Below are 26,010 nucleotides of genomic sequence, written 5' to 3'. Positions count from 1 at the left end.
GATTAACAGATTAATTTTTAGACGACTAAAGTGATTTCAGGACATTGCTGAAAATAAAATGTGAAATTACTTTCAGGGGACACCACAAAAGTAAACTGCACAGAAGAACCGTGTTGTTTCTCAAAGATACTTTTTACATATATTTTCAGATACAAAAAAAAAAATATTTAGAAATCATTCAGATAAATTGGTTACAGTCCCTGAAATAAAATTTGTACAGTCCCTAAAAATATATTAGTAATGACAGAAGGGAGAGCACATGATTGTAGAGTTCTTGGCATGTTTACGATGTCTGAGCTATTAAGAGTGTTCCTGTTAATACTTAATCTGTCCTTTGCCCGGCACTTGGTCATGGGATGCATATTATTATTTTCTGTTCAGCTGTAAGCACTTTTGCTACTTATGTATGCTGAGAGCCCTGGTTAAACAGCAGCAGAATTGTGGCATGATGTCCATGTTTTAAAGAACAGCTTCCCAGCTTGTAGAAATAACTGATGTGAGCATGGATATATGTCACAGCTTGAACCTCTAGAGATCTTGATCTTCGTTGACTTGCCTGAATGGCTTTTCAAATTCAGACGTGAGACAGGCAGACATACTTGCCAAAAAAAGGCCTTCAATGTGTGCTTATTTTACAACCCTTGAAGAAGGGTACAAGTGGGTTAAGATATGTTACCAGTAAGTTCTTTTCCAAAAAGGTGTATTTTTCATAGTATCTACAAAGAATAATTATTCTGGCCAGGAGCCTCATGAAATAATTTTAGTTGCTTTTTTGGCATTACGTGCCTTTCATAAACTAGTAAACAGGAAGCTAGACAGGAACCTGCCAGTAGATAAATGTTTCCTAAAGCATTTCCTCACCTAATATCACAAGTCATGGCCCATTGGTTTAAATTAGATAAAACCATATTCAAAGTCTGGTCATAAAAAAAACATTTTTTTTCATTGGGACCACAATTGGTACAAATTAATTTGCAGGACGCGGTCCATGTCAGTACTCCGTGACCACTAGGCGGGAGCCCTGAGCTTAACGTGAATGTTACTTTGCGCCAAGCATGTTATTCCAAAGAGGAGTCGCGGTTGCCAGGAGGTAGGAGGCGATGCTCAGAGCTTCCATCTGATAGCCACAGATTACTGTCCAGGATGTTGGCCCCTTTACTGCAAATTGATTCACACCAACTCTAATTGTGAAGATTAACCTATTCATAAATAATGTGGTAGTAAAATTTCACTACACATTATCTTTTTTTCAGAATTTATTATACCGACAGGGTAACCTGGATAAACTGCAGGAAAATGGCAGATAAGGTTCAATAGAGATACGTGTAAGGTTGAACATTTTTTTTTTGGAGAGGTGTACATGTTATTTGAACTCTGAATAGTTCACTAATTTGTTCGTCTTTTTTGGAGAAAAATTTGGAGTAATGGTTGATATAGAAAATTATTATATAGGACCACTCAGGGGTCAACTTGGGATTGCCAAATTCTGAGAAAGATCGTTCGCAGACAAAGGACTTTGATTTTAACAGAATAAAGAAGTGTCTTTATTACTTTCATACACATGGCAAAATATTACAGTGAAAAGTAAACAATTACTCACCTGGAGCGTCCATTACTATTAGAGGCTCTAAGCTTCCTCACTGTAAAAGTGGTTGCGCCAAATGCTTTGGCACGGCCTATCCTTTCTCAGACTGGGAACATTGTGGGAAGAGCTCCCCGACTTATTATTGAGTTCCCCCAATTGACTTCAAATAAGCTGAGTCGGCCACCCTTTGAATTAATTTCCTCATGTAGGTTTACACGTCTTAGTATGCTCACAATATGCTTTTAAATTTAATTGACTTTCTTATAGCTGCTCTTACCCAAGATTCAAACTGATTCAAGACCTATAGCGTAAAAGTCAGAAACATTAACAATGAGCCGCTGATTGCACTGTTACATGTAAAGGAATTTTTTATACTTAATGATCTTTATTCTTATTTAAAGCAAACCTGTCTCGTGAAAAAACACTATTAACCTGCAGATATGGGGTTAATCTGCAGGTTTATAGCTTTTGAAACCTGTTTGGCCCATGCATATTGTACTCTATTGCCGGGATTACATGAATTTTATTTCTCCTAGCAGCACTTGGGTTTCAGTAGTCACGGGAATTGTGCAGGTTCAGTCACCGCTCTTTGTATGGAGAGCAGCGGCTGTCACCACCCTGTACAGACTTCCAGCTAGTTCTAATTCTGAGTGTCTGTCAGTCAGTTCCTGTGAAGCACCTAAGGGGTTAGTAAACTTTTTCAATGTGGTTTTGATATCATAGGTGTGTCATGGGTGACAGACAGTCACGTGGTTTCTGGCAATATAAGGTCACAGCATTTGGCTATGCAAAATGCTCCCTGACTTTCTAATGTTCCTGCTGTTAGCATTTATTGTACTAGGTATCTCCTCTACTGGGTTTTCACCTCTTCCCTTTTAGGACCCAGCGGAGCACTCCTTCTGTCCAGCTGCTGATAATCAGTATTTCGATAGGGCTTAAATACTACCATCTTCCCTGGACTTAAGCTGGTGATATTATTCAGTTCATTCAAGTTATGCTTCCAAGCAGTAGGATTGTACTCATCTTCGGTATCGTTGCTGAAACTTTGCTGAACTTCTACCTGAGTCAACTGTGGATAAGTAGTTCATGCATTTTAGCCCACCCGTTCCCTTGTTAGGGTCCAGCACTAGGGATACCCTAGGGTCAGGTATCCGGCTCGGCGCATAGTTGTGGAACCTATCTAGGGTGGTGAGGGGCCCCAGGTTTTGGTCAGGGGTCACCAACTCCCCCCTTTCTCTAGACACAGGGTTTCCCTTCCCCTTTGCCATTCGCTTGGTACTTCCCCGTACCTAGCATGACATTTGAGCAGCTTGAGGGGTGCAGTTTTCAGAGTGTTGTCACTTTTGGGTACTTTCAGTCACCTAGGCCCCTCAAAGTCACTTCAAATGTGATGTGGTCCCTAAAAAAAATGATTTTGTATATTTTGTTGGAAAATGAGAAATTGCTGATGAACTTGAACCCTTCTAATTTCCTGACCCAAAAAAATGTTTCAAAACTTGCGCTAATGTAAAGTAGACATGTGGGAAATGTTATTTAGCAACTATATTTTGTGACATAACTCTCTGGTTTAAGGACATAAAAATTCCAAGTTTGAAAATTGCAAAGTTTTCAAAATGTTTGCTACATTTGTCATATTTCAACAAATAAACACAAAAATATCGTACTAAAGTTACCACTATCATGAAGTACAATATGTCATGAAAAATACAGTCTCAGAATCACCGGGATCTATTGAAGCGTTCCAGAGTTATAACCTCATAAAGTGACACTGGTCAGAATTGAAAAAAAATGGCCTGGTTAGGAAGGTGAAAATCGGCTTGGGGGTGAAGGGGTTAAAATCAATTTTGTTCAGGGGACAATCCCTTTAAGGTCTAGTTCCATGTTTCTAGTAAAACATAAAACCAGGGTTTAGCAGAGAGGAAGTTGAATGTTGACTTGACTGCAGTACTAAAATCCAAAAACTAGAAAACACACATGTCGGTACGTGATTTAGGGTTTGCAGAGTAGAAAGAAGAACGGGTTTGAATACCGCGCCAAAACCTCAGGTCCACACGAGGATATTAAAGGATCCCTTTATTCACATGGGTCTACGCATTTCAGGGACATTATCGTCCTCTTCATCAGGACAAATACAGGGAATAAAAGGCTTTTATTCCCTGTATTTGTCCTGATGAAGGGGACGATAATGTCCTTGAAACGCGTAGACCCATGTGAATAAAGGGATCCTTTAATATCCTCGTGTGGACCTGTGGTTTTGGCGTGGTATGCAAACCCGTTCTTCTTTCTACTCTGCAAACCAGTTCAGCGCTACGGGACTGCTGCCGGCCACATTACTTACATACGCGTTGTGACTTGCACAACCTGACAAGGTGAGTGTTTCATCCGCATTCACGTCACATCTGTATACCTGGTAAGACCCTATTTGCGCCTTTGTTTTCCACAGTTTTGTTTTACTCTCTTTGGTATGTGATTTATGGCTTCCAGGGTCTCTGGGAACTTTACACAGACACAGACAGACATCAAAAAGTGACCATGCTATTTACAGAAACTGAGTTCATCAAATAACCTTTAACATCAGGATGAAATGTCCAGTAAGGAGCTCTCATGAACATCATTAGTTAGCTAAGACAGTAAGTGAGAGTCAGATCACCCGTCTCGTCTACAGAAGGGTATTCTGAAAGTCATTTGTCATTTCATGGCAGGTATGAGCAGATTCCTGGGAAATCAACATTTATTCCAATGCAATCAGTGAATGCACCCTTCAAGTAAACAGTATGTATAATGTACTGGAGTCATCACTTTTTAGATAACCTTGCGTTCGTATACATTATTAATGCAATAAATCCTTCTGAGAATTTTCTGTTGGAAGGATTTAGTTTCTTCTTGCCAGTGTATTGTGTGCCTATTCAATACATTAGATATAAATTATAGATTCCCCCCCCCCTAGTTTTACACTGAGATTTGGATCCATGCAATCATTAATCATGTAATTATTAAAAGGCTGTTTTAAAGAACTTTTCTTTGCATTTTACACAAAACTTACATTCCTATTTTTTTTAATTTCAATAAATCCAGGCATCTTTGGTCAGAAGCTGGAAGACACTGTGCGGTTTGAGAAGCGATATGGCGTCCGCCTGGCCCCCATGTTGGTGGAACAGTGTGTGGACTTCATCCGGCAGCGAGGGCTGACAGAGGAAGGATTATTTAGACTACCTGGACAGGCTAACCTGGTGAAGGAATTACAAGACGCCTTTGATTGTGGGGAGAAGCCATCATTTGACAGGTATTCTATAGTTCAGTGTGTTCATACACATTAAATGCATGACAGAATTGCCTTTCAGTGCTCGTTCACACAAGCGTATAGATCGGACAAGTGCTTTTTGTTAGTTTATCAAACTCGCCCCAGTGTTATTCAATGGAGCAGTACTGATGCTCAATTTTTCTCACTGACTGATTTGGTCTGTGAATAAAATGGCAGCATGCTGCGATTTGCTGTGCACCCATTCAAGTCTATGGGTGTGGGGAAATCATAAGACTGCATTCAGATGACATCTGAGTGCAGTCCGATTTACGTGGACTCACAGAATGGAAAATATGGAGAAATTTTGTTCTCCATGACTCCTGATCTGAGGGAATCAGATAACGCTAAGCTGAAAATCGGATAAGCTCTGATCAGCGTTTGATCCAAGTGTCATTTACCTAATCGATCCGATTCTCTTGCATGAGATGAACTATGCTCGTGTGACCGTGGCCTTATTCTCATAATCAGCTGATTTACACAGGTCCTACATTGAAAACCCCATAGCTGCTTCTAAGGCTTTGTTCACACTAACACTAATGAATTGAATTGAATTGAATTGCATAGCATAATCAGTAGCGCTATTTTTACCAGACAAAAAATTATTGAAACCTTGATGGACTATATTGTAGGATGCACTAGAAATATCAAAAAACTGACCCGCACATCCAACAAATGTGAACAGGTGCTAACTGAAAAAACATAGTAACTATAAATGCATACAGTCGCACACTGAAAAAGCCAAAAATGTACAAGGGAAAATATGGCACTGCATTGCTGCAAAAGAGAGATATTTAGTTTATGTATTGGCCAATGCATGTAAGCCCGGAAACCAATGGCAAGGTATATCTCTGTAATCCGGGAACCTAACTTAAATGCCACTATGTAGGTTAAAAGCATCCGTATCTCTGCAAAATGCCACTATTTGGACTACAAACCTCCATGTATGGGCAGCTAGGCTCCTGCTATAATGGTTATGAACACAGCCAGGTCTTAGGGCAGAGTGCTCAGTCAGAAAAAGACTCACTAGAAATATCAAAAAACTATAATATATTGTAAGATGGTGAAGTCCATTAAAGGGAATCTGTCAGAAAGTTTTTGCTACTTCATCTGAGAGCAGTACATTGTAGGCAAAGAGATTCTGAAACTAACCATGTTTAACTTAGATCACTATGTTCAGCCATTCTGACTTTATCTAAGAATTCAGTTTAGCAAAGCTGAGAACTGTCCCCGCGCACAGCAGGTTCTCAATTAGAGATTTTGCATTGACTGAGAGATGTCAATCACAGCAGGTGACATGCCAGTCTGCTCTGCACAGAAGTTACATCATTGTTAATCACTGAGCAATAAACCCTTTAGTTTAGATAAACAATAGCTGGCACACAGATAAGAGAAGCACAGTTGTATTTTCTTTTTAAACCCTTGCAGCATGCTGTCCTCAGCTTACATTGCAAAATCCTGGTGACCCCTTTAAGGTTCATTTGGATCCAATATAAAAAAATCTACTATACTAAAGTCAACAAAGCTTTATTTGTTTCATCCTCCACTCTTAAGCCTTCCCTACTCTGCCATCATCCAGAAAGATACATGAGAGTTGTGTCTCAGTGGTTTCTCCAGTAAAGAAGGACTTGTCAGAGCTGACAAGTCCTGACAAGTCTTAAGCGGGCTTTACACGCTACAATAAATCTTACGATGTGTCGGCGGGGTCACGTCGTAAGTGACGCACATCCGGCATCGTAAGTTATATTGTAGCGTGTGACAGCTACGTGCGATTGCGATTGAACGTTAAAACGTTCATTGCATGCACGTCGTTCAATTGCTAAAAATTGAACGTGAGGTTGTTCAATGTTCCCGAGGCAGCACACATCGCAGTGTGTGACACCCCGGGAACAATGAACAGATCTTACCTGCTTCCTGCGGCTCCCGCCGGCAATGCGGAAGGGAGGAGGTGGGCGGGATGTTTACGTCCCGCTCATCTCCGCCCCTCCGCTTCTATTGGCCGGCTGCCACGTGACGTCGATGTGACGCCGAACGTCCCTCCCACTCCAGGAAGTGGACGTTCGCCGCCCACATCGAGGTCGTATGGAAGGGTAAGTGCGTGTGACCGCAAATAATCGTTTGTGCGACACGTTCAACAAATTGAACGGGCCGCACATACGATGGGGACGATTACGATTGATTAATCGTAACGTGTAAAGCAGGCTTTACGCAACTATTTTAGTAGAAAAAAAAATCTGTAGCACCTTTCCTTGTATCTTTGCACTGTACCATTCCTATGGTAGGCCTCCTAGAAATTTATAAATAAATTTACAATTGGGTTTTACCATTATTCTTGTCTAAAAGGTGTGTCGTTTCACGGTCAGCATTGATTGGACAGTGTCACTCTGTGTAGGGACACACCTCATTGGCGACACTAGATTTGAATATATCGGAATAACAGAAAGATGTCACAGCGCAAACATTAAAGAGAAATGCTCCATAATTGCTTTTCCAGGGGAAGTACAATTATTTAGTAAAACAGATGTGTCTTAAGAATTGCAATGTGGCATGCAATCTCTTTGACTGTTTGCTTTAGTTAAAACTGTACAAATGTTAGAAATGGGTTGTTAAGTTTAGACAATTCATCCCATAGAGTTAAGCTTGTCACCAGAGGAACAACTACTGAGAACCTCTGGGACAATATATTCTCACTTATACACTTTCAATTGCACATGTATTCAAGAAAAGTGATGTTGGGTATGCCTGAGAAATGGGCTCTGCAGTGCCCTGTTTTTAATGGAACAGAGATGTAAATGCTCAACCTTTTCTCTACTCATTGCCTGTGAGTCAACAGCACTGTACTCTGATTATTCAGGTAGCCCCATAGACGGTGAATGGAATAAAAGTCAAGAATGTTCTTGGGATTGCTGAGGGTTCCACTGATCAGACCCCCAGGAATCAGTGATTTACCCCTCTTTTATTGCAATGCATGTGTATTACATTTTGCACAGATCCACAGAGAATTCTGATTTATGAAAAAGTAACATTTGTGACATTATTCTCTATTACTGTGTAAGCCTCTTACTCTTATTATGTACGTGCCCCTGCACCCGTCAACAGTAATAAAGACATGCCAGACAATGAAGGAGAAATTAGGAAGCTGCTCCCATAACACATTTTAATTAGTGTCGAAATTAAAATGTTGACACAGACAGATGGTCCTCCACTCCATAATGTGGAGCCATTAAAAGGCAGATTTTGACTTCTGCTGTTGTCATGATATTGGCTTGTTATTCACAAACAAAACAGAAACTGTCTTTTTTTTGCTAAAAGAAATCCATTAAATCTTTCTACTGTGACTACCACATTTTGTTTGTAACCAGCCTTGAAAAAACATACAGTGTGATACCAGATATTGTTGACATGGCCAATTACTTTAAACTCAAGTAAAAACAGGGTGAATTTATTTCCGTGCAGTGAGGAGTGGTTGTCCAACTCAATTCACAAAATATGGGAAAAAATGGACATTACAAGAGTAGGGATGAGCGAACCCGAACTGTAAAGTTCGGAGTTCGTACCAAACACCAGCTGTCTGGGCCTCGGACGCGAACATGGACTTCCAGTCAGATGTCCATATTACAATTCAGGTTTGCCAAATGAATAAAGCTTCTTGAAAGGCTGTGGAGCCAATTAACAAATTTTAAAGCTGTGGGCACTTCCAAAGCCTTCACAGCCATGCCAAGTATTGGCATGGCTGTGATTGGCTAGCGCACCACTTGACCCAGTCTGTATAAAGGCCCGAATCATGGGTTTTGCCCCCATTTTGCGTTCTGATCCTGGTGCCGTAAAGCGTGTCCTAGTACCAGCTGCTTTAATTAGCTCTATTACCACCTGGTGCAAACACCTCAAATATAGCCTGGTGCAGTACTGCTCTAATACCGCCTTGTGCAATACTACTGTAATACTGTACTGTAATACTACTGTAATACTGACTGCTTTAATCAGCTCTAATACTGCCTGGTACAAACAGCTTGAATATAGCCTAGTGCGCTACTGCTCTAATTCTGTCTAGTGCAATACTGATCTAATCTGGCCTAGTGCAATACTGCTCTAATACGGCTCTGAAGGGGCCTTTTTGAAAATTGTTGGTCTATCGTGGAACTCTAACAATCTTGACTTTGTTGATGAAATGAAAAACAGGCTTTGTAGGGGATTTTTTTTAGAATTATTGCTCTGGGGAGGAACTCTAACAATCTTGATTGTATGGGTGAACTGGAAAAATAAGCTCTCTAGGGGCCTTTTTGAGATTTTTGGCTCTGTGAGGTAACTCTAACAATCTTTGCTGTGTGGGTATACTCTTAAAACAAGCTATGTAAGGGCCTTTTGTTAAGGTTGTTGCTCTGTGGTGGAGCTCTGCAAATCTTGAGTATGTGATTCAACTCTGTAGGTTGTTCATGTAGTGTTGGCCATGCCTGAGATAGAAAGCGTTTTGGTGCATGTGCTATTAGCACCAAGGATTCCTGAATGTTCCTCTGTCCGTGTTGCCTCTTCCTACTACTCTGCTTCCTCCATCTCCTCTTCATCTGGACAGCGTAAAACCTGCATGACCAACTTTAGCACAGTCAGGGGGTAACAACATCAGACTGTTCAGAGACTCATCTGTTTGGGGGGAAAATTACACACCATGCAGGAGCTGTGGACGAGCTCTGTAGGGGCAGTTTTAAAATTGTTGCTCTTTGGGGAAACTATTCCAAGCCTTGAGGCAGACCGTCAGCTCGATCACAAAGCCAACAACAAGCTTTTTATCTGCAGCAGCTGTAGCTACTGGAGCTGAAATTTAGGCTCTGTAGGGTGACTGGGAAACCAGGCTTTGCAGGGGACTTTTGTTAAACTTGTTGCTCTGTGAGGGAACTCTGCCTATCTTGGCTGTGTTTGTCAACAAGGAAAACAGGCTCTGTACAAGCTGTTTTGAGAATTCTTGCTCAGTGGGGAAACTCTAACAATATGTGTTGGTGATCTGGGAAAACAGGCTCTGTAGGGAACACAGTGAAAACGCAGAAAATAATGGTACGTTTTGCCGCTGCAGTTTTCTTTCCAAGAGATGTATAATGGTGCAGAGATTTCTGCAACCAAAGTCTCAATATGTGCTCATACCCAAAAGGGAATCTGTGAAAAGGACAACCCCAAACTATTTATATGACCCTGTAGCTATTTCAGAGACAAGTCCAGCAATACCTTTACATGGCCAGTCCGTTCCTCCATTACTAAGAGGTGAACATAAGATTTGATATGTAAATGAGACTGAAGGATTATTTGGAGATCTGGAGCATCTTTACTCCAGATCTATTCCTACGCGTATAATTCTTGTTTTTTTTCACAGCCAGAAAACAAAATCAGCTTTTCTACAATGCAGATGTATGACCGTGCGATATCCACTTTATTCAATCACATAAACAGGCATTCCTTTGCACATCTCAAGACATTTACACAATGCCATTCCTGTTTTCTTCCGGAAACATCTAATGCCATCTCTCTGTAGTATAGCAGCACAATTCATGATGTTTAGTAAAGGAATTCAAAGCGATGTAAGCTAATCGTAATTTATGCAGCTGCTGAGACTGTCTCCTGTAGGATTGTATGCAGCTGCAGTTATTATGACAGTATAAAGAAATCAGGGTGATTGATCATCATGGTATAGGTGAAAATACACATACTATACAGCACAATTTCATACAGTGCAGTGCACCGTGCAGGTGTCTCCTCATTCCAAATGCAGAAGTGGATAATATAATATGTACACATCACACCAAGGACAAATTCCTTCCAAGCATCAGAAATAATTGTGGGGGTCAGGACTAATAAAAAAGCAGATGTAGCTGTTATTCACAGAGAAGGAAAATATAACTGGAAAACTACTGTAGCGAATACATGCTGTAAAATACGCATTCTGGATGTTTGTTATTGTTAGTCTAATAACTAACAAAATTATTGATGATAAAATATGTACTGTCCCTGAACATTCCCAATGGAGAGCCCTGGCATCAGTATCATGTTATATAGATTCTATGTACCGTTACGGACTTAGCAAGGTGGAAAGAACCTATATAAATGTGGAGTATCTTATGTATGCCCAAAATATTTTGAATTAACTATATGCAGGAAATTTTATAAGAAAAACAAAGTATATAAAGATATAGTGGAAAACTAATCAGTAACAGCAGGTGAAAAAAGTATTGAACATGTCACCAATTTTCTAAGTAAATATATTTCTAAAAGTGCTATTGACTTGAGTTTCTCACCAGATGTCGGTTACCACTCATCTAATCCATACAGGCAAATAAATAAAACTATATGTATCAATAAAATAAGTTATGTGTAATAATGAGAATCGATACATGGAAAAAGCGTTGAACACATTAAGAAAGAGAGAGCAAAAAGCCATGGAAAGTCATTGACACCAGCTGAAATCTATCAGTAATTAGAAAGCAATCTTGCCATTTAGTGAAAAATAATATCAGCTGGGTCAACTGATGGCCGGTAAAAAGGTGTCTCATTACCAAGGTGCCACACAAGAAACATCTCATGATGGATAAAACCAGTGAGCTGTCTCAACACCTTCGCAACCTTGTTATTGCAAAACATACTTATGGTATTGGTTATAGAAGAATTTCTAAACCACTGGAGGTTCCAATGAGCACTGCTGGGGCCATAATTTGGAATTGGAAACAACATAATTTCATCATAAATTGGCCTAGACCAGGTGCTACCTGCAAAATTTCAGACAGAGAAGTGAAAAGAATTACCAGAAGAACCACCTGTGGAGAGCTACAAAATATCTGGAATGAAAAGTTACAATTGTTTCAAAGAAAACAATAAGTAATGCACTCAACCTCCATGGCCTGTATTCACGCTCCCCCTCCATGGCCTGTATTCACGCTCCCCCTCCATGGCCTGTATTCACGCTCCCCCTCCATGGCCTGTATGCATGCTCCTGTATGCACACTCACCACGTAAGACTTCATTGCTGATCAAAAAGCATGTTCAAGTGCGTTTCAAGTTTGCTCAACAACATTTAGATATACTTTGGATAATATAGTGTGGTCAGATAAGACCAAAATTAAACACTTTGGATGCCAAAATACACACCATGTTTAGAGGCCAAAAGGCACTGCACATCACCCCAAAAACACCATACCAAAAGTGAAGTTTGAAGTTTGAAACATAAGAGCTGTTTTTCAGCATACAACACGGGAAAACCTCATATAATTGAAGAAAGGATGAATGGACAAATGTGCCGATACATTCTTGATAAAAATCTGCTGCCTTCTAACAGTATGATGAAGATGAAGGTGAAACAAAGGTGGACATTTCAGCAAGACAATCATCCCAGACACACAGCCAAGGAAACTCTCAATTGGTTTCAGAAAAAGAAAATAAAGCTACTAGAATGGCACAGCTAATCATCTGACTTATATGTGCCTGCCAGTCGCAAGTGGAATCGCGATCCACCCGCGCCTATTAACCCATTACATCTCGCTGTCAAAATCTGACAGCGAGATGTAACAGCACACTGTTGTAAGCATTAACTTACCCAGCACCATCGGAAGTCACATGATGTGATCACGGTAAACTTCCTGTGGTTGCCAAGGTAGCACAGGGTCATGTGATGACTCCTGTAGCTATCATGAGTCACTTTCTCTCGCTGCTGGCAGACTGCCGTGTGTGAGAGTAAAGCAGCTTTTCTCCAGATCTCAGCTGTGTAGCAGTGATCTGGAGAAATGGAAGAGCGATCAGACAGCTGATCCTTATAGCCCCCTCGGGGTACTAGTAAAATTAAAAAAAAAGTTAAAAAAAAGTTTTAAAAAATTTAAAAACCTAAAAATTAAAATCACCCCCCATTCGGCCCATTGAAAATTAAAGGGTTAAAAAAGTAAAAAATATACACATATTTGGTATCGCCGCGTTCAGAAACGCCCAATCTATCAAAATCTAAAATCAATTAATCTGATTGGTAAATGGAATAGTAACAAATTCCAAATGTCAAAATTATGTTTTTTGGTTGCCACAAATTTTGCGCAAAATGCATTAACAGGAGATCAGAACGTAGCATCTGCGCAAAAATGGTACCATTAAAAACGTCAGCTAGACACAAAAAATAAGCCATAGATCCCCCAAAAATGGCGCAAAACATGGCGCCACTTCTTTTTGACAAACTTGTGAATTTTTTTAACCTCCTAGATAAAAGTAAAAGTATACATGTTTTGTGTCTACGAATTCATACTGCATACTTATCTAAGTTTGATGTGCAGCCTTATCCTTATATAGCATGTATTTTTTGGCTTGCACTCATAATATATATATCAGTGCTCACTTCAGTTATCCTATTCAGTTATATGTAATAGTTTTTTTTTGTTTTTTTTTTTCTGAATGTGAACACAGCTTCGCCCCTTTCGGCCATGTTTTTTCCATCTCCTATATAAGAAAGTCCTTGGTTACCCCTCTCCACCCACAGCAGTTTTTAATTGCAATGAGATGACACACAGGGCCACAGAGCTAGGGACCCCAATATAGAGATATACCTTGACGAGGTTTTGGGGCTCAGTTACATTGATCAATGCGATTGCTAAATATCTCCTTTTTCCTAATATTCATGGCAGGTATGCAATTCATTATTCACATGTTCAAGTTAGCAAGTGCTGAAAGGGGGGAGAAAAGGCGCAAATAGGGTTTTACCCGGTATTAACCGTGTAAGGATGTAGAAAGATACACTCACCTGGAGCGGTTGTGCCAGTCACAACCCCTTGTAAAGCATATGAGTGTCCGCGTGGTTCCAGCAGCAGCCCCGTGAAGACTTAGTGAAAAAAAGGACATATATATATATATATATATATATATATATATATATATGTGAGAATCGGGTTTTAGCCGCGCTAAGAAACCACTGTTTCTTAGCGCGGCTAAAACCCGATTCTCACATATATATATATATATATATATATATATATATATATATATATGTCCTTTTTTTCACCAAGTTAGCAAGTAGCATTTTTCATTGTATTTTTCATTGTATTTTCCAATATTTTTCCATATGCTTGAGGCATTATACTATTATCTAAGTTTGATGTGCAGCCTTTTCCTTATATAGTATATATTTTTTGGCTTGCACTCATAATATATATATCAGTGCTCACTTCAGTTATCCTATTCAGTTATACGAATTCATACTTACCTGAGACATCACACTGACACATCAGTTTTACCATATGAACACGGTGAATAAAATATTCCAAAAACTATTGTGCAATTGCACTTTTTTTTGCAGTTTTTCCGCATTTTTTTTACCGTTTTCCAGTACACTACATAGTAAAACTTATGGTTTCATTTAAAAGTATAGCTCTTCCTGCAAAAAAACAAGCCCTTATATGGCAAGACTGACAGAAAAAATAAAAACGTTACGGCTCTCAGAAGAAAGAGAGGGAAAAAAACAAAACGGAAAATCGCCCGGGGGTAAAGGGGTTAATCCAATCATAAATTTATGGAAGGAACTAAAGCTCAAAGTTCGTAGAAGGAGCCTACAAAACCTTCAGGATTTGAAGATTGTTTGTGTGGAAGAATGGGTCAAAAGCAATGGGTTAAAAGCAATGGGTCAAAAGCAATGGGTCTGAGTGACCAATTTTTCCATACAGGAGATGTCTTGAAGTTGTCATCATCATCAATAAGGGCTTTTGTACAAAGTATTAAATACATTTCAGTAAGCGTGTTCAATACTTTTTTCCCCACTGTCATTTCTCATCATTACACATAACTTAATTTATGGACATCTATGGTTTGGCTTAGCGTGGATTAGACAGGTGAGAAATAAGTGAAAATTGGTGACATGATTAATACTTATTTATGCAGTGTTGCAGCTACTAAAAACATAAAACAATTTTGGCAGTTTGGATTTTATTTCTGCTTACAGTGTTTACCAATTGTGTTCATTAATTTTATAATTTAATAGATCTGACTTTTATAGATGTATTATTATTATTATTATTTTAATATCTTTATTTTTAGTGGGGGTAGAATGGAGTGATTCAAATTTGTATGTTTTGGGGGATGGGGGTTTAAATCTTTTTTTACTTTTAAGTATATTTGTTATGTTAGACACCTTAGGGGATTTGAACCTGTGATTTGATCACTTGTATCATATACAGCAACACTTTAGTATTGAGTTATATGGTAAAAATCACAGTCTCCTTTGAAGCCAAGCCATAGGCTGAGTTAAAATGTAGCTCTGGGATTTAGATACAGAGGTCTTCAACAGACCCACAGCTGTCATAGCAGCCCATTGGGGGCCCTGTGATCACGTCATAGGGCTGCCAATGAACACATAAAATAGCGCGAGCCTATGCTGTCGTTAATGCCTCATTCATTGCCAGCGTGTCTAAGGCCTGTTTCACACGTCAGTGATTCTGGTACGTATGTGCTAGTTTTCATACGTACAAGAATCACGGACATACGCAGACCCATTATAATAAATGGGTCTGCACACACACATTAGTGATTTTTCACTGACCGTGTCTCCGTGCGGCGTACACATGTGTTCGTGATTGCCGCAGGGAGACATGTCCGTTTTTTTCTAGCATCACTGATATCCCACGGACTACACTATGGTGTGGTCCATGAAACGTAGCAGAAATCCACACACACACATTGAAAATAAAAAAACATTTTTAACTCACCTTCTCCAGCGATGCTGTGTTCTGCCTCTGCATGCTGCTGCTTCAGAGGCGGCTGCTTATTATCATGCATATTCATGTATGCAGCCACAGCCGACCCGGAAGTAGCTGCAGCGAGGGCGGAAACACAGCAGAGAAAGAGAGTTCAGCACCACGGACAGCAGGAGCGGGGACAGGTAAGTATATCTCCATATGCAATCACGGATGATGGTTAACATATCACGTATTGGACATGGACAACCCATGTGTGCCGTGAATCACGGCACACAAGGAACATTTGCATTTTTAACACGTCAGTGAAAAACGTCAGTGAAAAACGTCAGTGTTTTTACTGACGTGTGAAACAGGCTTAAAAGGTCCACCAGTAGCTGTTAAAGGTAGATCCTGGCTGTGACACACAGCCTTCATCTGCTGGTATGGGGTCTGCTCACCCTGTGAGGCCGCTCCATACACCCGCTCCCGACTTGTACCACACATGTATGGCAGATGTTGAGAAGGGGTTAAAAGTGGAAAAAGTTCTGAAATGTTCCTTTTTTATATAACTTTTTTGTACATCTCAAAAACCTGGCATTTTCAGAGGGGTCTGTAGACTTTTGTATCCACTAAACTTAGTATAATTAATATATCTTTAAAATGTGCATAAGGGCATAAATGCTGCACTTTCAGACAGTTTCTCGTATTTGTGCCCACAGTTTAGCAAATACCTCGAATTCTGCACATTTCCGCTGCTTCCAGCTCAGCACAATCTTCCTATCTGTAAATCAGGCTAATTGGTGTCTTACTAAGGAATTTCACAAATTAAATGTGGGAGTGCAGTGCAATTCTCCAGACTTAGACCTCCCCCTACAGTAATAAAAACACACATTATACATTTGTTTTTATTTTCCTCTATTCTCTGGAGCATTTTGAGATATTTTAACATTTCAGCTCAGTATATTATCCTGTGAAACACACAATCCAGCTAAATAGAAAGCTCAGAGGTTTTTTTCATCGCTTTGGTGCTGTAAGAATAAAGCATCTTTGCAAGCATTCCTAAATATCTATAGTATAATCCTCTCTTATGTGAACACAGTTCCCGAGCAGATCTATGTGTCTCCATGGTTACAGACACAAATAAACCCTGTGTAGTCTTGTTCTTCTGTCATGCTGCTCTTCATCTGTCATTGACTTTACCTATAGTTATTGACCCGGGCACTAAACGACTGCCGATCAGTCCAACCAATAAGCTGAAATTAATTCCGTTCAATCTTAATATAACATGTTAATTATTATTTTTAAATTAATTGTATTACATAATATCGAGCACAATTCAGTATGCTGACATCCCCTATATATTGTATGAGTCCACACATAGCCCCCTATATAGAGTATGAGTCCACACACAGTTCCCACTATATAGAGTATAAGCCCACACACAGCTCCCCTATATTCAGCATGAGCCCCTGTATAGCCCCTGTATAGCCCCTATATATAGTATTACCCCTCACATAGCCTTCTGAATGCAGCATGATCTTCCACATAGCTCCCTAGATACAGTATGAGTCCTCACATAGCCCCAATATAAATTATTAGCAAAAGCATACCCCATGCATACAGTATGAGCCCTCATATAGCTCCCTATATACAGTATGAGGCCTCACTTAACATCCTATATCCAGTATGAGCCCTCACATAGCCCTCTATATACATAGTGATCCCTCACATAGCCCTCTATATACATTATGAGTCCCCACATAGCCTCCTATATACAGCGTGAGCCCCCACTAAGTTCCCTATATACAGTATGAGCCCCCACATAGCTCCCTATATATAGTATGAGCCCTTGCATAGACTCCCTTTTTACAGTATGAACTCTCACATAGTCTCCCTATATACAGCATGAGCCCCCACATAGGCTTCCTATATACAGTATGCAACCACAGACAGCTCCCCGTATAAAGTATCAGCCACCACATAGCTCCCTATATATAGTATTAACCCTGACATAGCCTCCCTATATACAGGATGAGCCCGCACATAGCTCCCTTTATACAGTATGAGCCTCCACATAGCTCCCCATGTATAGTATGGGCCCTCACATAGCCCCCTATATAATGTATGAGTCCATACGTAGCCCCCTATATACAGTATGACCCCCTACATAGCTTCCTATATACAGGATGAGCCATCACATAGCACTCTATATACAGGCACACAATCCATATACAGTGAGGAAAATAGTTATTTGATAAAATGCCGATTTTGCAAGTTTTCCCACCTTCAAAGAATAGAGAGGTCGGTAATTTGTATCATAGGTACACTTTAACTGTGACAGAATCCACTCAAAAAATAGCCCCACATTGCCTTCCAAAAAGGTATAATGGCCTCCATATAGTTGTCAAAACAGTATAATGATTCAAACAAAGCCCTCCAAACAGATAACATTGGCAACAATAACCTACTCAATGATTTAAGAAAAAAAAAATACTCACCTCTAGTGAACAACGGGCGAGATGTAGTGCTCACCTGACACATAAGACTCACTGGGAGAGTGATGGAGGTGAGAGCTAATGGCTCTCTGTTTCAACATTGACTTCACCTGTATCTGCATCCAAGATACAGGTACAGTTGAAAGTGTGGTGCCTTACGAGGGGGTAGCCCAGTGCCGACGCTGGCATCGGGACCCCCTTCTGATTCACAGACTCCATAGCTGCCTAGTCTGTCGCTATTAGCGAAAGGCCTACTATTGAAGACATTAGTCAGCATACATAACGCGCATTATGTCTAAAAGAATCAGTGTATAGAGGGTTAGTAAATTGTACCAACTAATAGTATTGTAGAAGAGACATCGAGGTTCTGTACCAAAAAGATTGCAAAGCATATAGAAAGGAAGTACATACTGAACTAATAATGTAGATTACCAAACATTTACTTGTCAGATACATACAGGACAGTTTTACTAAATATATAAACCAAGAGATGCACTGCAACGCAACAAAAGGTAATACACATAGAAGTGCACCGCAATAAATAGTAATTATGTCAAATTAATATCAAGCAGTGGTAGGTACGGAAACATAGGTCATGTGTTGTTCAGGGAAATGATATGTAAGGAGCACAAATACTACCAATTGTACCAAAACCACATGGGTGCTGAGCAGGAACTTTTGTATGAATGAAGCAACTAGTGGAGCAAAGTAGTCATTACCTTTGTTGTGATGTAGTGCCAAGTCCCCAATGTGCTTTTCAGTGCTGGGTCTTATTCTGGGGGAAAGGCTTTGCACCATGACACATGTCTTCAAATATATTGGGAGGGCCAATGAGGAAAAATAGTTCATACTGTGGTTAGGCGGATTGTAAGTCGCCTATTCTACTAGCGTTACGCCACTGTATTGGTGAAAGATCAGGACTGCACGTGGCTTGTTCATCACCTAAAGTGTTCCTGCAAAGTCATACTGTTGTGATGGATCCAGCTTGTGGTTTTGCATTGTCTTGCTGAAATATACAAGGTCTTGCCTGAACCAGATGTTGTCTGGATGGAAACAAATGTTGTTCGAAAATTTATATAACATTCAACACCAGTAATAGTGCCATTCCTGTCAATGCCATAGGCACTAACGCAACTCCATGCCAACAGATACAGATATTCGAACTGCGCTCTAACAAGCTGGATGCTCCTCTTTAGTCCACACAATATGACATCCGTGGATTCCATAAAGAATTATACATTTTGATTTATCTGGCCACAGAACGAACTGTTGTCCATTTTTCTTTGGGCCAGAGAGGACAGAATTGCTCCTGCATTGGGATTGGTATAGATGGCTTCTTCTTTGCATAATAAAACTTTAACTTGCATGTATCAATTACACGGTGAACTGCATGACCTAATTATGCCTATTTTGAGCGCAGTTCTGTCTTAAGGGCCTTATATCCATAGAATCTAACATTGACCATTGCCCTTGCCCCTTTTTCACATGGATTTCTACAAAAAATATCTGAATCTTTTGAAAATACTATGGGATATTCAAAGTTTTTGCAATTTTATGTTTAGGAACATTTTTCTGAGATTGTTTCACAAGTTTTAGATGCAGTTGCTCACGGATTGGCAAACCTCTGACCATGTTTGCTTCTGAGAGACTCTGCCTCTCTAACATGCTCTTTCATAAACAGTCATGTGACTTAGTTGAAACCAACTTTCCATCTGTTTTCATTAGTGCCACTTACTTTTCCTGCCTTTTGTTAACCCTGTCCTAACTTTATTGAGGTGTGTTGTTTCCATAAATTTCTAAATGAGTTATTTTTTGCAAATTAAATTCTTTTTCTACTTCTGATCTGTGTTCTATGTTCTATTGTGAATTAAATATGGCTATAAGAGATTTCCAAACCGTTGCTTTCTTGTTTACTTTATATTTTATACAGTGTCGGAATTTTTTTTATATTGGGGTTGTATATGATATGTATATCCACGGGATAGGGCATAATTTGCTGTGTGTTGATGGTTCAACTGCTGAGAATTAAAGCAATCCAAAGATCAAGCTCCTTGACCCCTGGAAATAGGGCTCTGAAACAATGTCTTCAATGGAGCAGAGGTGCCCATTCTTTACCTTTGCTTCATTCATTTTCAATGGGACTGCAAAAGTAGTTGAATACAGCACTCGCAACTCCCCCTGCCCCATAGACAATGAATGTAGCACAGGTTAAAGGGTACCTGTCACCAGATTTGGGGCCTATAAGCTGCGGCCACCATCACTGGGCTCTTATATACACAGTATGTTAAAATGCTGTATATAAGAGCTCAGACCACTGTGTAGAATGTAAAAACCTAAACGGTCGTGGTGGAGTTGGGTCATATGGGCGTCTCCGGTCCCAGCGCCTCCTCTTTCGGCCATCTATGTCATGCTTCTTATGAAGCCAGGGTGCATGTCTCGTCTACGTCATCCACACTCGCCTGCATTGAGGTCCTGTGCAGGTGCACTTTGATCTGCCCTGAGCAGAGCAGATCAAAGTATTGTAGTGCGCCTGCGTGGGACGGCGAGTGTGTATGACGTAGCCACGTCATGCACACAGGCTTCAGAAAGAGGACGAAGATGGCCGAAAGAGGCGGCGCCGGCACCGGACAACGGAGACACCCATATGACCCAACTCCACCGCAGCGACCGTTTAGGTAAGTATTATAAAGTGATTTTTATGTTCTATACAGCGGCCTGGGCTCTTATATACAGCATGCTAGAATACCCCAAATCTGCTGACAGGTTCCCTTTAAGAATGCACCCAGAACTTTATTCAAGACAAGACTGTAGAGCCTCGTTCTCAGGATAGTTGGAAGTTCCAGTAGTTGGACCTCTCCGCAATCAGCAGTTTAACACTTATCTAATGGGAAGGAGATAATTTGTTATTTTGGAATATCCTTTTTAGGAAAATGGGTGCTCCTCCTCATTACTAAAGTATGGATTTATAAGTATTTCTCTAAGAGCTGGGATGAGGTTATTGGCAATATATGGACAATAGTATAAGAAAATAATGACTACTAGGTCATACCGTATTATTGTTTCATCAAGAATTTAATCGCTGTGGTCTATATATAGTATTTGTGGTCCTCTGAAACATACTATATGCTATGCTGTTACATGTCCATGCGTCTCACGTTAGTGGTCTAAGTGTGCCTTCACTGTGACCCACTGTGCCAAGGTAAATGATTTTTAGGAAGACTCGTAGAGGGCAAGGGCTGGACTCGTAGAGCTAAATAACCGCCTCTGACAGACCTTCTTACAGCTTGTTCATATTGCTTGCAAGTCTTGTGTGATAATAGCACCACCCTAAGGGAAACAGGCGTAAAGGCTGGAATCCTATCTACTTGCAGATAAAATAACACTGGTGCAATTACAGCATATTAATAAAGGCTGATAGACTTATATGTGCTATACAGATATTGCAACAGAAACCATAAAATAAAGCATTCTCATTTTTACAGCTGTAGACTTATATGTACTATACAGATATTGCAACAGAAACCATAACATAGATCATTCAGGTATTCTTCAATGTTATATTGAATACATATTTAGAATGGTATTAGTGACCGATCCCATAACACTATATTTAGGCATTTGGTCTAGTATTTATTTCTGTGCAGTGGTATTAGTAATGAAGAGAAGACAATGCACCATTTAGTTAGATTCGTAGATCATTTTAATAAAGGTAACATTTGTTACTTTCCTGTAGTTTTCTTTAGCGATAAAATTGCGCTGTGACATTCTGCCATCTAGTGGTAGAGAGGAGGGTTACACATGCTCCATATTTCACTCTGAAGCAACGCACTGGGAAAATGTATGCAGAGCGTCATAAGATGTATGGAAATCTGAGAAGGGAAAACTGACGTAAATTACTCCCCATTTATCAAAATAGCATACACTGCAGCATATATTTGCCGCAATCCACTATGTATGTGCCATATTTCTTTTCCTTATTGTAACTCATGACCGCTATACACACAAAGCAAATGTGAGGCAAAAATAATGCAATGATTTAATATTGTTGGTGCATTTTCTCATAAGATTTTTTGAAAATGTAGGTTTCTATATAAGATTCTATTTATCTGGTACAATTTGTAATAGAATTCTGCTTAGAAAAAGAGCCCAAAGAATATTATGCATAGTTAATATATATATGTATATTATATGACATATCAACTTCGTGAAGGACTGTATCGGTGCTTTTTTACATGTCTAATGATATAATAAGGCAACTCTATACAATGGAACGCTGCTATGTTTTTTATTTTTATTACATGTACATTTAATTTAAAAACTTATATTTATTTTGATTCTAAAGCAACATCATCATCTCTGTCCCCATTAAACATCCCAATCTAAATTCCTTATCAGGATGTCTTTGGAGTGTGGGAGGAAACCAAAGAACCTGGAGGAAAGCCACAAAACAGGAGAACATATAAACTCCTTACAGATGTTTTCCTTGGTGGGATTTGAACCCAGGACCCCAGCATTGTAAACCTTCCTACCTAGCCCCTGAACCACCGTTAAAATAAAATAAAAAAAATCATTAAGGAATATTGTAGTTTTACCTGCTGACAATAAGTGGCCAAATAACATTCACTACAGATTTGTTCATAAATAATGAATTTTGCAGTCTACCATGATATTGAGCACTCTCATTTCATTCATTTCTAGAGAAGCTAATTGTAAACTACATACTTATCATCTAGTGCAGAATGACTTTCTATTGCATATGATCTGCTATGTCACCTTATCTAGTAGATTCATTAGTTATTTAATGGGTATTCTCAGGTTATTTAATTGCTTTAGTTCATCAAGAAAAATAAGCAAGTTTGTAATTGACTTGCTTTTTCTATGTGTTTTTATTCTCCTGCAATGTCAGCTTTTATCTTACATAGTGAATAGCTTGTTTTCATGGAGCTCAGCCAACAAAGCCTGGCCATTTGTGTGCAGTAGTTACATTATAGAATTAATCATTACATTATAGGATACATAAGATAGCTGATTATATCCCAGTCACCTGATTTCCATAAAGTATTTAAATGCTCATCTCCTTCCCCCTCTCTATAAGTTTGTGACCTGTTATCAGTCCCATAAGATTACCATTCTTATGGCATCCACTATCAGCAGCTTCCAAGAGCATGTCTCCTAATCATGGCTCTCGTTTTCCTGAGCTCTTGTTCAATTGCCTTGTTATTTCTAGATGCACATATAGTGATAACAGTGTAGATTTCAAACAAACACTGACAGACATTAATCTGTAGTAGCAGGAGACTGTCATTCATTGAGGAATGCCCACTCCCCAGCAACCAGGAAGTAAGGAGACTTTAGAGCTCTGAGCTGCTCAAGATACAACTTGAGAATACCTATTTAAATGAGACTATAACAATACCGAATCTCTCACCTCACTTTTTGGGGACCAGATTGCCAACGTAATTTGATGCCATTCAAGGGTATGACTTGAAAATTCTGCCTCCAATTTTATAAATATTGGTGGCTCAGACGTAGAAGTTGTAACCAGGCCCTAGTACCTTAAGGCACATAAGGGTACTCTGCCACATAGGAAAACATATTACAGATTTTGGTATTACAGCCCAGAAGCTTCAAGTTGGATGTCTGCTTGATTCCAATACAAAAACTGTACCAAGTATCCTCCTATAAACATATAATTTATACAATGGATGCCAATTTTCACAATACTGTGGAAAATGTTGTGATTCCATAGTTGGGTGATCTGCAATTTCTGCTCTCTCAATGTCCATGCCGAAGGTGCCAATATTTCTTAGAAGAGACTACAGCAATCATCCAACTATAGACTACAGTTATTCAATGAGCTCTTCTCTGACACAAGGTATACGGAATAATAATATAATTACTACCCTCTGCCAACAGTACAATACTAGTGGATTATGTTCCGGTATAATACATATAAATGTACAGCACTACACCTGATTATGATGTATTGTTCCACTTTCTATGCTGTCGTTTATATATTGCTGATCCAGTGCCGTTCATCTGTCAGTAGGCACAGGCTTTTAGAGAAATGACTAATGCACAGGTTTATTTCATTCGACATGAAGGTAAAAGCAGACAGGGAGGAAATGAAAAAGATTGTTTTCTAGACATAGTGCAGAAATGATGTATTTAACTATGGCACAGCTCAGACACTGATGCCTTTGTATTAACCACGTCCTTCTTGTCTGTTATCTACAGTAATACAGATGTCCACACAGTGGCCTCCCTTCTGAAGCTGTACCTGCGAGAGCTGCCAGAGCCTGTCATCCCATATTCAAAGTATGAAGATTTCCTCTCATGTGCAAAACAGCTGAGCAAGGAGGAGGAATCGGTGAGTAGCCGGGAATGGAGAAAGGGTGAACGCTGGAGGTTCTGCAAATTCACTTTTTTCATTCTGTATACCGTATTATGCCCTATATTATAAATAAGAATGGCATAGAAATCTTCAGAGCTGATCCTTCAGAAATTGGGATCTACTCATTCAGTTAGTCAATAGAAAATTTTCAACAGTAATCGTGTAAGGGGGTCGTACTAGAGCTGAAAGTCATGATTACTTGTGCAGACGTCAAGACTTTTTTCATACTTGGAGGCAAAAGGATCTTGGTGACTTCTGTCACTTTACACGATACAAGGCATAATTGGTTCAGTTCCTAAGAGGCACAATGTTCGTTGGCCACTCTTATTGGTGGGTAGATAGTCGTTAACAGCAGAACATATGAACATAAAAAAATTACACTTCTCTTTTTTTGAGACCTGGTGGTCAGATTGCCCCAAGATGGTTGACAACTCTTGCCCAAACCTTCCAAGCCACTATGGGTCTAATGGAGGCTACAGCCTACTGCAGTATGACCCGCTTAGGCATTCTTTCATGATATTGCACCATACTTTTGTATCACGATGCCCTGTTGCATCTAGTGTTCTCTGTGATTGCGCGACATCTATCCATTTTCAGAATTACTTCTGACCATCCCTACTATGGGCATGTAATATAGGCACCATTCACACTGCAATATAGAGGGTGGGCCATAAGTATGGATACACCCTGGGTGGACCATAAGTATAGATACACCCTGATAAAAAAGAGTAAAGTTGAATTCAAAATGGCGGCTTTGTATATGGCCGCTATGGGTGTCACCCAGCCTCAAATTTTTAGCCCTTCCCATGCATTTTATCAGGGTGTATCCATACTTATGGCCCACCCAGGGCGTATCCATACTTATGGCCCACCCTGTAAAGTGGTCCTTTTTTAACATTGTTTTTTCACCACAAAAATAATGAAAAAACTATACGTTTGGTATTGCTGTAATCGCACTGATGAGGAGAATCATATTGCAAAATAATTTTTACCCCAAAATGTACACCATAAAAAAAATTCCGACAACCATGTTAGAATTGTGTTTTTCACAATTTCTCCACAATTGACATTTTTTGCCTATGTTACAGTATGCTATATGGTGCCACAAAAAAACAAGCCCCCATGTGTCTAAGTGGATAGAAAAGTAAAAAAAAGTTATGCCTCTGGTAAGAAGAGAAAGAAAAGGCAATAACTGACATTTTTCGCATCATGAATGGGTTAATGAGGACATCAAAATGTATGGGCTCTAGGTGTTACACATATTTTTGTATGTATGTGCTCTTTTGTATGCATGTGCCTATATGAAGGAGCTCTGTGTATACGTATATTTGTGTGTGTATTTGTGCTTTGTGTACACATGTACTGTATGTGTATGCACTCGATGTATACATGCGTGTGTGCTATGTTTAAGTATACATACAGGTGTATAATATGCATTGTGTGCGTCACGTGTGTATGTAGCATCCATTTATAAATCCAGAATGCACAGATAAGAGTTCATAAGTGCAAACATGTCCGCAATCGCCCAACAAAGGAGCAAAATACTGTTCATTCATTGGGTG

At 39.6% G+C, this 26,010-nt stretch overlaps 1 protein-coding gene across 7 annotated transcripts in view; it reads left to right on the top strand.

The window, feature by feature from the left end:
- ARHGAP24 (Rho GTPase activating protein 24) overlaps positions 1-26,010 on the top strand; it is a 1,297,893-nt gene that overhangs the window by 1,260,393 nt on the left and 11,490 nt on the right. For all 7 annotated transcript variants that reach the window (XM_075351869.1, XM_075351876.1, XM_075351884.1 and 4 more), the window contains 2 exons: positions 4,661-4,868; positions 24,292-24,424. In XM_075351869.1, coding sequence (XP_075207984.1) covers positions 4,661-4,868; positions 24,292-24,424 — 341 coding nt within the window. The remainder of the gene's footprint in view (positions 1-4,660; positions 4,869-24,291; positions 24,425-26,010) is intronic.

Source organism: Anomaloglossus baeobatrachus, chromosome 1 (genome assembly GCF_048569485.1).
Source record: "Anomaloglossus baeobatrachus isolate aAnoBae1 chromosome 1, aAnoBae1.hap1, whole genome shotgun sequence".
Lineage (NCBI taxonomy): Eukaryota > Metazoa > Chordata > Amphibia > Anura > Aromobatidae > Anomaloglossus > Anomaloglossus baeobatrachus.
The sequence above is the reverse complement of the archived record's forward strand: the minus strand, read 5'-3'. Positions and strand labels throughout refer to the sequence as shown.